Raw genomic sequence first — 14,590 nt, 5'->3', positions numbered from 1 at the left:
GGGCATTTAATGGTCTCACAGGAAAACGTGCTTATGAGTGAGTCGTGTGACTCCCTGGCACACATGTGGCGTTGACATTGAACTTGCAGTGCATTTCCATTGGCCGCCTGTTCTTGAACTTCCTCGGAGGAGGAGGCGGCGTGCTCAATGTGGTTGTTATTCTCCAATACTACTCCCCTCTGGAGCGCCAGGTTGTGCAGAGTGCAGCATACCATCCCGATAAGTGAGCCCCTTGACGGGGCATATTGCAGAGCTCCCCCAATCTATCCAGGCATCTGAATCTCATTTTCAGAAGGCCTATGGCTTGTTCAGTGGCCCTTGTCACATTACAGTGGTTGTAGGTGTTCTGTGCTTCTCTGTTGGGATTCTTCACCGGTGTAAGCAGCCATGTCTTCAGTGCACACCCCTTAACACCCAGTATCTACGCATGAAGGTGTTCAGTTCGCCTGAACGGCTGAGGCATCTGGTACTGTCTCAGGATGAATGAGTCATGGCAGCTTTCTGGGAACTGTGTATACACCTGCAGGATCCTTTTGCGGTGGTTGCAAACTAATTGAACATTCAGGGAGTGGAGCCCCTTCCTGTTCATGAAGGCTCCAGCTACGCTGTGGAACCTTGATGGTCGTGTGTGCAGTCAATTACCCCCTGAACCTGAGGGAATCCAGCCATGGCCCCCAATCCTAATACGACCTCAGCCTAACTGGCCTGATCAGTGTAATACCTAATTTATTGCCCTGCCCTCTGGTACTTGTCATCCATCACCTGTTAAGTGCAGCGATGGACCGCTGACTGTCAGATCCCACATATGTCTCCAAACGATCCCAGGAATAAGCCTGAGGTGTAAAAGTTAAGCACCACAGTCACCGTTACCATCACAGGCTGCCACATCCCATTGGCTTCAACTCCTCCTTCCAACCAGAACAACCAACTTGTCATGTTGCTATTTCTGGAATAATTTTCCATCAAAAGTACTGTTAATTTGTGGCTCTTAAATAAATTTACTGTGATGTTGTGGGTATACTTTACACTTGGCACACTGGTCTGTTGACCTCAGTTAATTGAGTTGTGTTAGAATTTCCACCAAGATCCTAGACAACTACTCTGTGGAAAGTGAGGTTTGACTTATGCGGATGGCTGGGGAGGAAAGGGAAGAACATAGGGCACTGCTAAATTGCCAGGCCCCTTTGCTGCAGCTTGAGTCATTTAGTCTTTTGGCCCGATGTGTTACAGGTGTTCTGGTTATGGGAAATTGTTTGATCTCAAGAAAGTGGGAAGGAGACCGAATGTGTCTGCGGTGGATAGACACACAGTTGATTGCAGTTGACCAGATGCAGTTGATTAGAAATTAATTCTTGAAGCGCTTCAGAAATAACCTACAGTTCCTTTCTGTTGCAGTTGTATCTGTCCTGTCTGAGGAAGATCTGGGGTTTACTGGTCGGCGATTTAACTCCAAGATGCAGGTTTATTCTGGATCAAAGACTGCCTACCTCCCAAAAATGATGTCACTATATGAACAGTGTATTCGAGTTCTGCAAAACAATGTGGATTGTAAGTCAAATGACTATCAGGTGTGCACGTTCTGAAGTACGTGAAATACATTAGGACTGGGTGGTTTTTTCCTAATAGAGTAGTTCCATGTTGGGTTTCAGGGTTGCTTGATGCTCTGCTTTGCTTACAACAATTGGGTTTAGATATTTCCCATCTGGACCATACATACTGCCTGTAGCAAGTTGCCAATTATCTGTCACCTACCCTCCACCCCCACCTGCCCCTCCAGTCCCTTCCCCTTTTAGAAATCACTGATCTCTCTATGATGACACCACAATGTGCTGTAGAGGATTGAAAATCTTTGACACTTCTCCATGATGTACACATTTGTGCTGCAACCCACTTTGCTTGATATGTGCCTCCCAACAGCCAAGTGTAGAGAAGTCCACACTGCAGACCATCCAACCTTCTTATTGAGAGGTAATTAAGTATTCTGACTATGTAGTAGCATTAAATGTCAGCACGAGTGGGCTCTTTTGTGACCAGTAGTTTTCTTCTCACCTCTCCTGTAAGCTTTGGCTCCTCGCTGTGCTATGGTTCCACAGGTGCTGGGATTTCTAATTACTCACCCTAATGGACATTATTAATGTGTAAACCTTGATGCTGAATGTTGGCAAGCTACTTGACACAGGAGGCAGCAGATGTCCAGACGACTTACATCAGCAATAATGCATCCCAGATGGTCATATTTTTGAATTCCAGCCTCTGGTGACCTATTTCTTCCTTCCCCTTTATTCCTTCTTTGTCTGAAGGTGGTGGCTTGTTGGGGTGGAGCTCCCTTGACTTGATTTTTGAATTTACATAGTCTCAATCAGCAAATTGTGTAACCATTGGTGGGAAAGAAAAGAAACTTCACTGCTGTATCTGTCGGTGCAAATATGTATCATCTGCAGCTGATTGTAGAGCCAGTGACCTCAACTATAGCAGTAGCTGAGGCCAAAACTTTCAGCACTCTTTGGAAGGAAGCCTGAACAGTTTAAAATTAGTTGTATATCTGGAATTGAAGGAGGCAGTAAAGTAGAATCATGGGTCTACTGACTGTTGCACAAACATTGGTCAATGTGTAATATTGTCCCCGTAGTCTGACAATCTGGTACAGCTAAACCATAACCCCTCCTCACATTTTCATTATGAATTTTATATGGATTGCAGGACACAATCATATTTCTAACTCTCTGTAAATAGTTTATTGACCAATACAATAGGACACATGCCATGCTGCAATGGACAGTACAGGTTATGCCTGTTACTGAACATTGGCAAGACAGCTCACATTAAAGGACTGTTCTACCACAATAGTTACACCAGGATTCAATTTACCCCTTTCCTTTAAACTCACAAGCTAAAGATACAATCCGTACATTGGTGCTCCAACTCACTTTGCTGTCTGCTGATTTTTGCTTGTGGATCCTCGGAGCAAACCGGAAGCACCCAATCATAAGACAAGGAGATGTACAATTAAAAAAAAACAAAAACTCCAATAGACACATTTAGTTGGCTATTAATAAATTTCCTTCTTCTCAAAGTCTGCACCTATTTACGTGTAAACTTTATTCCCTTTTTCTCCCCTGTTGAAACATTGATTCCTGCTGAGATAAAGATTCATAGGTAATAATCTAGGGCGGCGCAGTGGTTAGCACCGCAGCCTCACAGCTCCAGAGACCCGGGTTCGATTCTGGGTACTGCCTGTGCGGAGTTTGCAAGTTCTCCCTGTGTCTGTGTGGGTTTTCGCCGGGTGCTCCGGTTTCCTCCCACATCCAGAGACTTGCAGGTGATAGGTAAATTGGCTGTTGTAAATTGCCCCTAGTGTAGGGAGGTGATAGGGAATATGGGATTACTGTAGGGTTAGTATAAATGGGTGGTTGTTGGTCGGCACAGACTCGGTGGGCCGAAGGGCCTGTTTCAGTGCTGTATCTCTAAATAAATAAAAATCATCCTCCAGAACCTTGTCTGATTGTGAACACTTCTAATGTGAACCTAGATTAAGAGTAGTGGCAGATTTCTTGACAATGGAGGGGCATCACAGCCAAGTCTGGTCAAATCGTCATCCAGCATCTGCGCAAGTGCACTTTTCGGCAGTGGCCACTGGATAATAATCAGTATCAAGAATCCTGTCTGATTCTTTTTCTTTTTCCACCTTCCTTTAATCTGGCTATTGAGGCAAATTACAGCCATCAGGGAAATGGTTTGGCTCAACCTTGTAACCCTCTGTGGTCCATACCACTTTGGATATTATGGCCAGGAGCAGCTCCTCTTCAGATGGCGTTACTTCAAGAAGGTCCTGTTTTGTACTCTTTTGTAGTGTGTTTGTTTTGTAATTTTTTTCTCAGTATCTGTGTGCTTTCTTGCAGCTATTCATGAAGTTGGAGGAGTGCCATTTGAAATCTTAGAACCTGTGCTGGAGCGGTGTACCCCAGACCAGCTGTATCGGATTGAGGACTGCAATCCGGTAAGCTTGTGCTCTGACTCCTAAAATGGAAGCTACTGAAAGGTACAGGAGCTGTTCGGTGTGGTGCTCTACTATTCGCTAATAGAAAAAACAAGTCACCTTCTTCTCTACATTGCAGTCCTAACTTTATTTATGTAGTTTCCCAAAGGAAGTACTGAGGTTATGATTCACTAAAGTGTAGACGATAGGTCTTAAAGGTAGAAATTACTGTTTTCCATGATACAGCCAGACTTTTTAAAACTTCAATTTTTTTTGCATTTTCAAAACAGATTTTCAAGTGATTGTGGAGAGAAATAGGTTGAGAGACTTTAAGCAACTATTAAGAGGTGTCATGCTGTTTTTCTAATGGCCTAGTCAAGATCAGAAACCCACCATGAGAGGAATTGTGGTTATGACCTCAGTCATGACACTTTTTTTGTACAATCTTTGCTATGCCATTATTGGCAGTGGACACATTGACTCAGAAGAAAGAAGGAATTTACATTTATATAGTGCTTTTCACAACTTCAAATCCCAAAGCACTTTGCAGCCAACAAAGTGCTTTTGAAGTGAAGTCACTGTTGTAATGTAAGGAACATAGTACCCAATTTGTCCACAGCAACATCATACTAAAAGCAGTGAGATAAACAAACAGATAATTTGTTTTAGTGATGATGGTTGAGGGATGAATATTTGCCAGGACACCAGAAGAACTACCCTGCTCTTCAGACAGCTAACCAACAGCAAAAATCTGCTGGTATGTTTTAGAAAATGAGCTATGGTTGCAGATTGGGAACATTGTAGCCCCTGGAGACACATCACCTGTTGGATATGGTGATAGATGTACCTTTCTTGTTGGATCTCCGATATGTTCTGAGTTAGCTGATGCCACCCAAGGCAGCTGTAGTAAAATTTGGCCTCGGCATCCACAGGTTTGAGAAGGGAAAATAAGCCAAGGCTCTCGATTCCAACTGCTAACTAATGACCCCTGCTGGAAATGGATCTGAGTGGATGCCAGATGTGAACAAAATCAAACTTGGGTGTGATGCCCTTTGGTCAAATTGTTTTCTATTTGGGTTCGCAATGAAGAATAGTCACTTGAGATACATTCATGGAGCCATAGATTTTTGGAGACTTTACTATTAGGAATAAAAGGAGGAAACTTTAGATTGATTAACTATAAATGAGAAAATTGCATAGAAAGTTTGTGGAACTCAAAAAGTCACCAGGCCTGATGACCTGCATCCTAGAATATTGAGGAATATTGGAGAGGAAATAGAAGATTTGATCACAAAATTAAACATCTTTGAATTTGGAAGTTGTGCCAGGAGACTAGAGGATTGCTAGTATGACACTTCTGTTTAAAAAGGGAAAAAAGATGAATCTGGTAACTATGGACCAGTCAGCTTAACATGGGGGTCTCATACAGATCTTGCCACCTCGCAGTTAATTTTTGCTGGGGCGATCTATTTCTGCAGTGGTGAGTTTTATAGAGCTAGAAAAGGGAGGAAATTGAGTTGTAGGAGGAATTTTAACTTTGGTGCAGCAACTAACCAGAGGTTGAAATTGTCTTGACTGGCAGCACAAAGTAGGCAATAGCGGGTCGGCAACCTGTTTTATACATGCGTCCGTTTCTGTTCCACTGACTACCACCCAAAGCCAATTTCAGCACCCCCCGCCCCCCCAGTGTCTGGAAGTCAATGTCCGAAAATATTCTGTAGTATTTACATTACATTGTCCCTACAGCAGAGACATGACATGAATTATTTTCCAAAACATCTACTGTTTCTTTCTCCATTTGCCTGCTCCCCCACCCCCAACCTTTCTCTCCAACTCTCAAGTATGTACAGATTCTTGTTGGGTTCTGTTCTGCAGTGCTTCACCCAAGTGGCCAATTTTAATATGCTAGCCTTGATTGTGAGTGTTGACAAGTTATTTGACTATATGGGGCATTATAGCTGTAACCGAACCTGTCCTTATGAGATTTTCATAAACGTGCTTTTTCCAACATCGGTTTCTTAGTGATACAAAGCAAAAACCCTGGATGTGTACCCCATCCCCATGGGCCATTAGCATTGCGGTAGATTCCATCTCTTACATTGACTGCAAGAAACTAAACACTATAGGGATTGAATCGGGGATTGACTAATTCCAGTGCAAGCTGATTGTGTTTGTGATTAGTTTACAGTACAAAGATATAGTGTAGCTTCAGCCAAGATTAATTTTGGAGGGTGGAAAATTTAGTTATGGAGCTGAATATTTTAAATGCAGTTACTTAATCATATTAAGCAATATGCTAATGTCAGCAAATGGATTCCACTGCGATCACAACAATAAAGATAAAACTTTGGAAAAACATTTAAATTACAAATACATCAGGCAGTGCATTTAGCCACTACACTAAGCAATTTTTTTTCAATTTATGCGGTGAGTTTTTTTTATCTATTAGTTTTAATATATATCTATAAAATGTTTGGGTAAAATTGAACTGTAACCAAAAGGCTTGATGTCCTGGAGTTGGTTAACTTGGTAACTGTAACATCCATGTTTGAGTTTTCCTCCAACAGCATTTTCTAAACCTTTGTCCTTGAGTGCAGCTTTAGCCATAGGTGTCTAATTGTGCATTTTTGCTGCCAAACAGACTTTTGTTGAAGAAACCGATCATCTGTGGCTGAGACACTGTAAGAGAGACTTTAAAAACCAGGACCGACAGGAATTTGAGTCATGGCGTGAAATGTATCTACGTCTTCATGATGAACGAGAGGAGAAACTGCGAGCTATAACGCAAAGCATTAGTTCGGCTCATGCCAGCAAACCAAAGGGTAAAGAGCAATTTTAATGAATACAGTGCTGTCAGCCAGTCAAATCAATTTATTTTAAGCTGTGCCAATATAATGCATGAACAAATTATGTTTTCTGGTTTAAAAGCATTTGTTGGTTCTAATACTTTTAAATGAAATGTACATGATGCACAATACTTAATTATGAAAGGTTCAACTATTGTTATAGTTTAGCGAGTTATGATCTGGAATGCACTGATCGAACGTGTGGTGGAAGCAGATCAGTAGTAACTTTCAAAGGGGAACTGTATATATACTTGAAAAGGAAAACATTTGAGAGCTATTGGCTAGCTCGTTCAAAGATCTGGAACAGGCACGATGTGCTGAATGGCCTCCTTTTGTTCAGTATAATTCTATTAGTTCACTTGATTTTTTAAAACAAACTCCTGTTGATATGTTCTGAAGGTGAGGAGCAGAATATTTTTCCATTCCTTGAATAGCACATCTCTCAAAACCTGTAGATGAGCACTATTTACTACAGCAGTGAAGCATATTGGTTTCTGTATGTTCTTTAAATGTAAGACTATCTGCTAAATGCAGGATTGGTGTGATTAGGTGCAGCATTAGCAGATTGTTTTTCAGTGCTAAGCCGCTGCTGCTCCTACTACACCCAGGAGATCTGCTGTCATGGTGTGTCATGCTCGGCTATCTTGCGCCATGTTCACACATCCTTTTATAGCATGTCTGCAACCGCTCTGTGACGGCCATAATCCAACTATGCCTAAGTTGACCCCTCTTTCTGCTGCCCTCCATTTTGTCCTCTAGGAGAGATCTCTATAGATTTTCAGTTGTAATCAAATTACCGGAATACTGACATATTCTGAATGTCACTTTTTAGAGTCCTTTTTGCTCTTGCAATTTCATGTGTCTTATGGTCTGTATAAGAAATTTTAAGCATGTGTCTTAACATCCACATTTCAAAGGCCTTTATTTTCTTCCACAGTTCTTTACTTGTCCAACTTTCTGCAGGATACAGGAAAGTGGATAGGATGTAGCATCTTATGAGTTTTTTCCATGTTAAAAGATTGAACTTTCTTCTTGTTAACACATCCTTCATCTTCACAAAATTACTTCTGGCTATCTCTATCCTTCTGACTTCAGTATGGCATCTGCCATCTTCTGTTATCATTTGTCCTAAATAGACAAACTTATCTACTTGTTCCAGTGTGACACCATCCACTACAATCTTCGTTTCTTCTAACGTATTCCTTCTCATTTCCATTGTTTTTGTCTTTTTGCTAAACTTCTAGATTTTGCTTGATCTGCGATATTTTGTAGAAATTTGTGATCAAATATATACCAAAGGATACATTCCAAATGACTTGAGACATTCATTATTAGCTAAGTTTCCTAAGAAACCTAAAGCAATGGAGTGTATCAGTTTAGAACTCTAAACCTAGAGTCATCTCATTAAAGTGATCTTGAAAATCATAATAGAAAGAAATAATAACATACTTGAAGCAGAAATTGGTGAAATTTAGATCTGGTGTAAGAACAAGAGAAGGAATATTTAACCTAAGAACAATCTTCGATAAATATCTAGAAGTAAACAAGAGCATTTACATATGCTTTATAGATTATGCAAAAGCGTTTGATCGTGTTTATCACCAAAAGCTAATAGACGTTATTGAAATGTGACATTGACGGTAAAGAGCTGAGATTTATCCAGAGCCAATCATGGAACCAAATCACGAGCATCAGACTAGAAGATGGACAATCAGACATGTTTCAAGTGAAGAGAGGAGTACAACAAGGCTGTGTACTGTCAGCAAAGATATTCAATCCGTACACAGAACAAATATTCAGAGAATTAGATATACTTTCAGATGTAAAAACATAACAAACTTATGGTATACTGAAGACACAGCACTACTTGCAGAATCAGAAGAAGCCCTACTTGCTAACCTGTATCTCATCAAAAATTGGATCAAGACTTGATCTGTGAGAGCGAAACTGACAGTGATTTAGACATACTGCCTCTTGACTCCCAGCTTTGAAGTTTTTATTCATCCAAACTGTTGAACTACATTTCAGAATCATATCTGTCTTGGAAAGAGCAGCTGGATTGATTTTGCCAAATATGATTTTGTTATAATTCAGAAGGAGTAATTTTCCAAATTTAACCATCAGGAGTGATGGTTGGCATCCTTCCATCTAAGAAAGGTGACGGACACACAGCAAACAATCCATTTAAGTGGGGTGTCTTCTATTGGTGTACCTTTGTTAATAGCTATGAAGGCCAATCATTGAGAGGCAGGTTCTGCCACAGGTGCTGTACGTGAAGCTGCCAAGTGACGCTGTGAGTTGTTTTTGACTTTGGTGCCTGCTGCCAAGTTGCTGTAGCAACTGGTCATCGTGGTAGTGCACACCAGTCCACAGGATGTGTCGCCATTTCCCTCTTTTGCTAGCTAGTGACTCCCAAGTGCGAACATTGGCATGTAGTGCCTTCATGTCACGCTTGCAAACATCCTTGAAGCAGAGCTTTGGGCCTTAGTCATCTGGCCCTGGCTACTTCACCATACAGAAGGTCCTTGGGTACGCGACTGTCTTCCATCCTGCGGACATGTCCGATCCACCGAAGCTGTCTGTTTGATTAGTGCCAACGCACTTGGAAGCTCTGCCTTTGAGAGGACTGCCACATTTATGATTTTGTCCTGCCAAGATATACCTATAATGCGCCACAGACAGTGAAGGGGTACATATTGGAAATTTAGGTGCATGTACACCCACCCCACCATGATCTTTTGTCTCTTAGAATTAAATGACAGAAAATTGTGGGTTGCACTCCCGATTTCCTGTTACGCACTCCTGATTGACAAGACTCTGTAATGCAAGTACAAATTCACGAAATTAGCACTGGCATACTTCAGGGGAACTGAGAAATATGCAACAGGTGTCTTTTCCAGCTCTAAGTACTGTGTTGCTTGTGTCTTAAAAACAGGCCGTCAGGCAAAGCTGGCCTTCGTAAACACTGAGGTAAAGCCACCCAGAGATGTAAGGCGCAGACAGGAGAAGCATGGAACTGGAGTATCTATTTCAGCACCTCCAAGGTAATGGCCATAGTTTATTTAGATAATAAAGTAGTGTACCTTTAATCTGCAAATCACACCGTTCATTTTTTTAGCTTTTTGACAGGGTAGGAATAACTTCTGTGGACTTAGATTTTTATTCTACTTTACATTATTTCAGTGTCAAAAATCTAATGAAAAAAATCACTTGTAGAGAAATTATTTCATATTGTGAAACCTCAGATACAGTGCTCAATTAAGTCTAGAATTATTTTAGGAGCTGTTGAAGTCAGAATATTTTTTATTTCTTCAAACTGTTTTTCAACAGGATAAAGATGCATAGTCAAGCAGGAAACAGTGGCAGTCGGGGAGGAAATCAGTCCTTTGATGGTCCTAGCACTAGCCATGGCTCTACATCATCAAGTCTGATGCCCCCTGTTAGTGGAGGGGGAATCCATGAATCCAAAAAACCCCAAGTCAAAAGTAAGTTTTAAAAAATATATTTTTCTGCTGTTCCAGTTTCCCCATTCTTTTATAATATAGTGAATTTCTGTGTTTAGGTGAAGGATGACAGCAGAAGAATGGAAACTCACTGCACAGTAACCACATGCAGCACTCCCAGTTGGGTTGTTGTATTGTTCTATGCAATAAAGAGCTGTTTTCTGCCTCCCCGATAGCTCAGTTGGTAGATGCACTGCATGGTGTAGCACAGCTGTTCAAATCTGGAAGCACCTAGGTTTGATTCCTCATGAGTAAGTTAGTTGATCTTAGCTGGAGCAGCAATGATGCATTGCAGGAGAAAAGCCACTCAGCATTTCTGTTCAGAGTCACTGTTTGGAAAGTGTATGTATGTGGATGCTGGGTAAAGATAAGATCAGCCTTGGATATCATCTGTGTCTGTTCTGTTTACTGACTTGATTGGCACATGATTAAATACCACTTGGCTAAGGCATAGATGGCTGCTAGGACCTTGGAACTGTACCACAGCAAGAGTGACTGCCTTCAGAAAAGCAGCAGTAAAATGTTTGAGGGAAGGGAAGAGTTCTCTCACTGACCATTTTTGAGTCCACAGCTCTTGAGAGCACTTAGTTTGCCAGCTTGAGAAACTAACTGCTTCACTTCAGTGGAGACATTTTTTCACCTGTAACTGAAATCTCGACAGCTTTTTCCAATGTAGATATCGATTGCCTTGTCCATTTAGAGGGAGTTGCAACATTATCAGGCAAACATGTACTTGTGGCAGGGAAGAAAATCAGTGATTTTATAAAGTGAAATTGGGATTATAATGAAAGTTCATCACCAGACTCCTTTTTTTTAAAAAAAAAAGTTTGAAAGAACTCTGAGTAAAACCTTTTTTTGTTCGTTGTCCTGTTTATTTCTATTTGAATGTGTTTTTATTTACACAGTGAGCTGCTGATCTTTGCATATGGGAGGGTTGACTGGAAGGAGCATCTGAGCTCTGACATAATGAGGTAGTTGAACTAATGTCTGTAAATATACAGTCATCAAATTTTATTGCTTCAACAATTTGTGTTTTCTACAGTTCCTTTTAATACTGCTGGCACCTGTAACTCATCCAATCTGGCTCGCTAGCTGCAGCCCTCTGGTTACTGTTTAAGCAAAAATGTTGAAAAAGTAACCAAAATGAACTTTTAATATCCTTCTGCTTTATCAGAATTCTGTTTAATTGTGCTTTAAAAAGTGATAAGATTCACTTTTTTAAAAAAACAAATCAGAGAAATTGAAATAATTTTCTTTCATACAGTGTCTTTTACATCAAAATGCCAGCATAACTACATGATTTTCTTTTGGAAGTACCAACATCCTCTGCCATCGTATATTAGGGGTGTCAACAATCACTTATGACATTGGGAGATGGAGGCACTGACTATAGATAACCATTTGCTGCACAGGGAGGGCAAGTCACCCCAAGTGTTTGTGCTTCTTCCAGTAACCATCCTAAGGACTATATTGGCAAAAACTAGATGCAGGAAGATCCCTTGCCGTTTCCACCATGGAATGATGCTTGACCAGTAAAACTTAAAAAATGGCGGAGCAAATACTGAAATGTTGCTGAGCAACACTTATGGAGAAAAAGTTACTGTTGTTACTTGTGACTTTTTTATTTTTGTTTTTCAGAAATTGCACCAATGATGGCAAAAACAATAAAATTTTTCAAGAACCGTTTTAGTCGAAGATAAAATGAGTGGGTGAAAGATGGAGGGAACAGTGACATCACCAGCTCTTGAATAGTGATGTATCAACTGGTCCTATTCTGAGCCATTTTGTGCACTCAAGAACACAAGGGTACAAATTGCAATACCAAGAACTTAGAGTTTGTGTGCTTGAAATGATGTCTATGGATTACATCTTATTTTTAAAAATATTTTATTATTTTACATTTTAGAAGCAGAAATGTAAGCTCTTGTCACTGGGGCACTGAGTGGTTTTTTTCCCCCTTCTAGAATATTCATGTGTAAATAACTTGAGCCAGTCCTGTTGCACAAAGTTTAATCATTCTATTTTAAAAATCCTTTACATTTTTAAATTCTTTGTCATCATAAAGATAAGTTGATTTTAATTACCATGAATTTGATGCCTAAACAATATTATTGTTGCAGTATTGGTTTTAATTGTTCTTTCCTGTTATATTCTCTCTCTATCTCTTTTACTATTGTGCCAATCTTTTTGCATCTCATGCTGTACACCGGTTCTGGTATTTTGACACCAGTTGTCCCATTGGGTAGGATTTATGGTTCATAAATTACATTAACATTGTGGGAAAACAAATGCAGTTACAGAAATAAGTACCATTTTGACTTTTTTGTTTTGTGGTAACATGATTTCTCCTAATAAAGTCCTGGTACTGTAAGTAAACATGTGACACTGACATGTATGTTGGCTGGTTTTTGAGGCTTTGTCAAGAAAGTGATTAATATGGATTGAGCACGTTTTTTGTAGCAGCACAACTTGGCGGGGAGGATATGAAATGGTCAACCGAAAAGATTGACAATCTGTTGGTTGATAGCTGCAGAGACAAAGCTTCAGGATTTCATGTCATATAACCAAATATTTATTGTGGCATTCGGACAGCTGACTATTTGTGGCCCTATTGGGATTATTTATTCTATAAGCATGATTAGGTTGGCCATTTCACTAACTATGGGATTGATGCGTTTCATCTGAAAATTGGTAATGTTCATTCTGAAATTACACAACGATCAAAAGTAGCATCTTTTACTTGAGAACTAAAGGTTACTCAAGATCCTGCTGGCAGATACCTACCCATTACAATAAGCTGAATATCTCACCTGTAACACTAAGTTCTGTATTTTTCACTTGTGGGAAAGAGCTACCCTAGATTACTTGCTATAGTTCTTACACATGAAAAAAACAGACCATTGTCTGTTTAAAAAAATTTGCCTGGATTTGCTTTTTTTGTTGTCTGTTAGTGTTGCTGTGATGGCTTTGTTGAACAGTGTGTTCACTGAGCTGCACTGTGAATTGATTCTGTTCAAACCCAATTGCAGGCCACAATAGAGATTAAGAATGTGTTAGAAACTGGGAGTTTCTGTTCATGCACCAATATGGTGCTATTTCACTGGTGCATTATATGAGAGGAAACATATATGTTGGTCCTCTAGTGAGCTACACAAAAGCAAATACAGGTACGATATTTAAAAAAACAGTGAACTGGAAAAAGTGTTGAAATTAATATAAACAGATTTATTTTAAGGAGACATGAACAAATATTTAACAATGTAATAAAGAACCATTAATGTACCATGGTATGAATGTATTTATCATACGCTGTATGTAGAACTTCTAGCAATCGGCTATGGATTATTATGCAATTACATTTATAGTAATGATGCCAATGATTAAATCTCTCCTTTGAACCTCGTCACACATCTCCTGCCAAGACAACTGCTAAATATCAAACCCCAAGGCCTGAACTGCATATGTAAACTTCACAAGGAATGTAAACAGTATGTTTGTTTATTTTAAATGGATACCAAGAGTGTTTTCCAGCAATGGATTCAGATGACTATTGTAAGTGATTTGAGTTTTTCCTCATGAATTTCATGTCTTTTAAAACTACTTGATTAAGTTGATATTTATCAATCCAGATATCTGTTGTTCTACATAGTAAGGTGCCTGAATATCTTTCTTTTTTTCTTTTGGACCTCCTTATCTCGAGAGACAATGGATACGCGCCTGGAGGTGGTCAGTGGTTTGTGAAGCAGCGCCTGGAGTGGCTATAAAGGCCAATTCTAGAGTGACAGGCTCTTCCACAGGTGCTGCAGAGAAATTTGTTTGTCGGGGCTGTTGCACAGTTGGCTCTCCCCTTGTGCCTCTGTCTTTTTTCCTGCCAACTACTAAGTCTCTTCGACTCGCCACATTTTAGCCCCGTCTTTATGGCTGCCCGCCAGCTCTGGCGAACGCTGGCAACTGACTCCCACGACTTGTGATCACTGAATAACAGGGCCACAAGGAAATGAGGACAGTCACATTTTATTGACTTGCTTTTAATTTCACTCTTTCTTCTCTGAGAAGGCTCTTCATCTCTGCCTGACATTTTCCCTCACTTGACTTCACTAAGATTAGCATTTTGCTGTGTAGAAATTCAGGCAGGGAGAAGGCTTTGACATGATCTTTTAGTACTTTTATGCCTCCCCAGTGATGAAGTTTATAGCATAATATTTACTTCACACCTCTCTTAGCAATTTTAGTGGGGCAGTGCTAACAGTTCTAAACTGAGAACT

The 14,590-nt window shown here is 40.1% G+C and overlaps 1 protein-coding gene across 2 annotated transcripts in view; it reads left to right on the top strand.

The window, feature by feature from the left end:
- eloa (elongin A) overlaps positions 1 to 12,701 on the top strand; it is a 55,920-nt gene extending 43,219 nt beyond the window's left edge. The window contains exons 6-12 of one of the 2 annotated variants that reach the window (XR_010968870.1): positions 1,396 to 1,548; positions 3,900 to 3,997; positions 6,618 to 6,798; positions 9,758 to 9,866; positions 10,153 to 10,307; positions 11,231 to 11,296; positions 11,964 to 12,701. Coding sequence is in view for 1 of the 2 variants with exons in the window: in XM_068011269.1 (XP_067867370.1) it covers positions 1,396 to 1,548; positions 3,900 to 3,997; positions 6,618 to 6,798; positions 9,758 to 9,866; positions 10,153 to 10,307; positions 11,964 to 12,025 (758 nt within the window). In the remaining variant the exon portion in view is untranslated. The remainder of the gene's footprint in view (positions 1 to 1,395; positions 1,549 to 3,899; positions 3,998 to 6,617; positions 6,799 to 9,757; positions 9,867 to 10,152; positions 10,308 to 11,230; positions 11,297 to 11,963) is intronic. The other variant, XM_068011269.1, reaches the window with a different exon arrangement.
- The last annotated feature ends 1,889 nt before the right edge of the window (positions 12,702 to 14,590 follow it).

The sequence above is a fragment of the Heterodontus francisci genome, chromosome 31 (assembly GCF_036365525.1).
Source record: "Heterodontus francisci isolate sHetFra1 chromosome 31, sHetFra1.hap1, whole genome shotgun sequence".
In the NCBI taxonomy this organism is placed as follows: domain Eukaryota; kingdom Metazoa; phylum Chordata; class Chondrichthyes; order Heterodontiformes; family Heterodontidae; genus Heterodontus; species Heterodontus francisci.
This window is presented reverse-complemented; position numbering and strand designations above follow the sequence as displayed.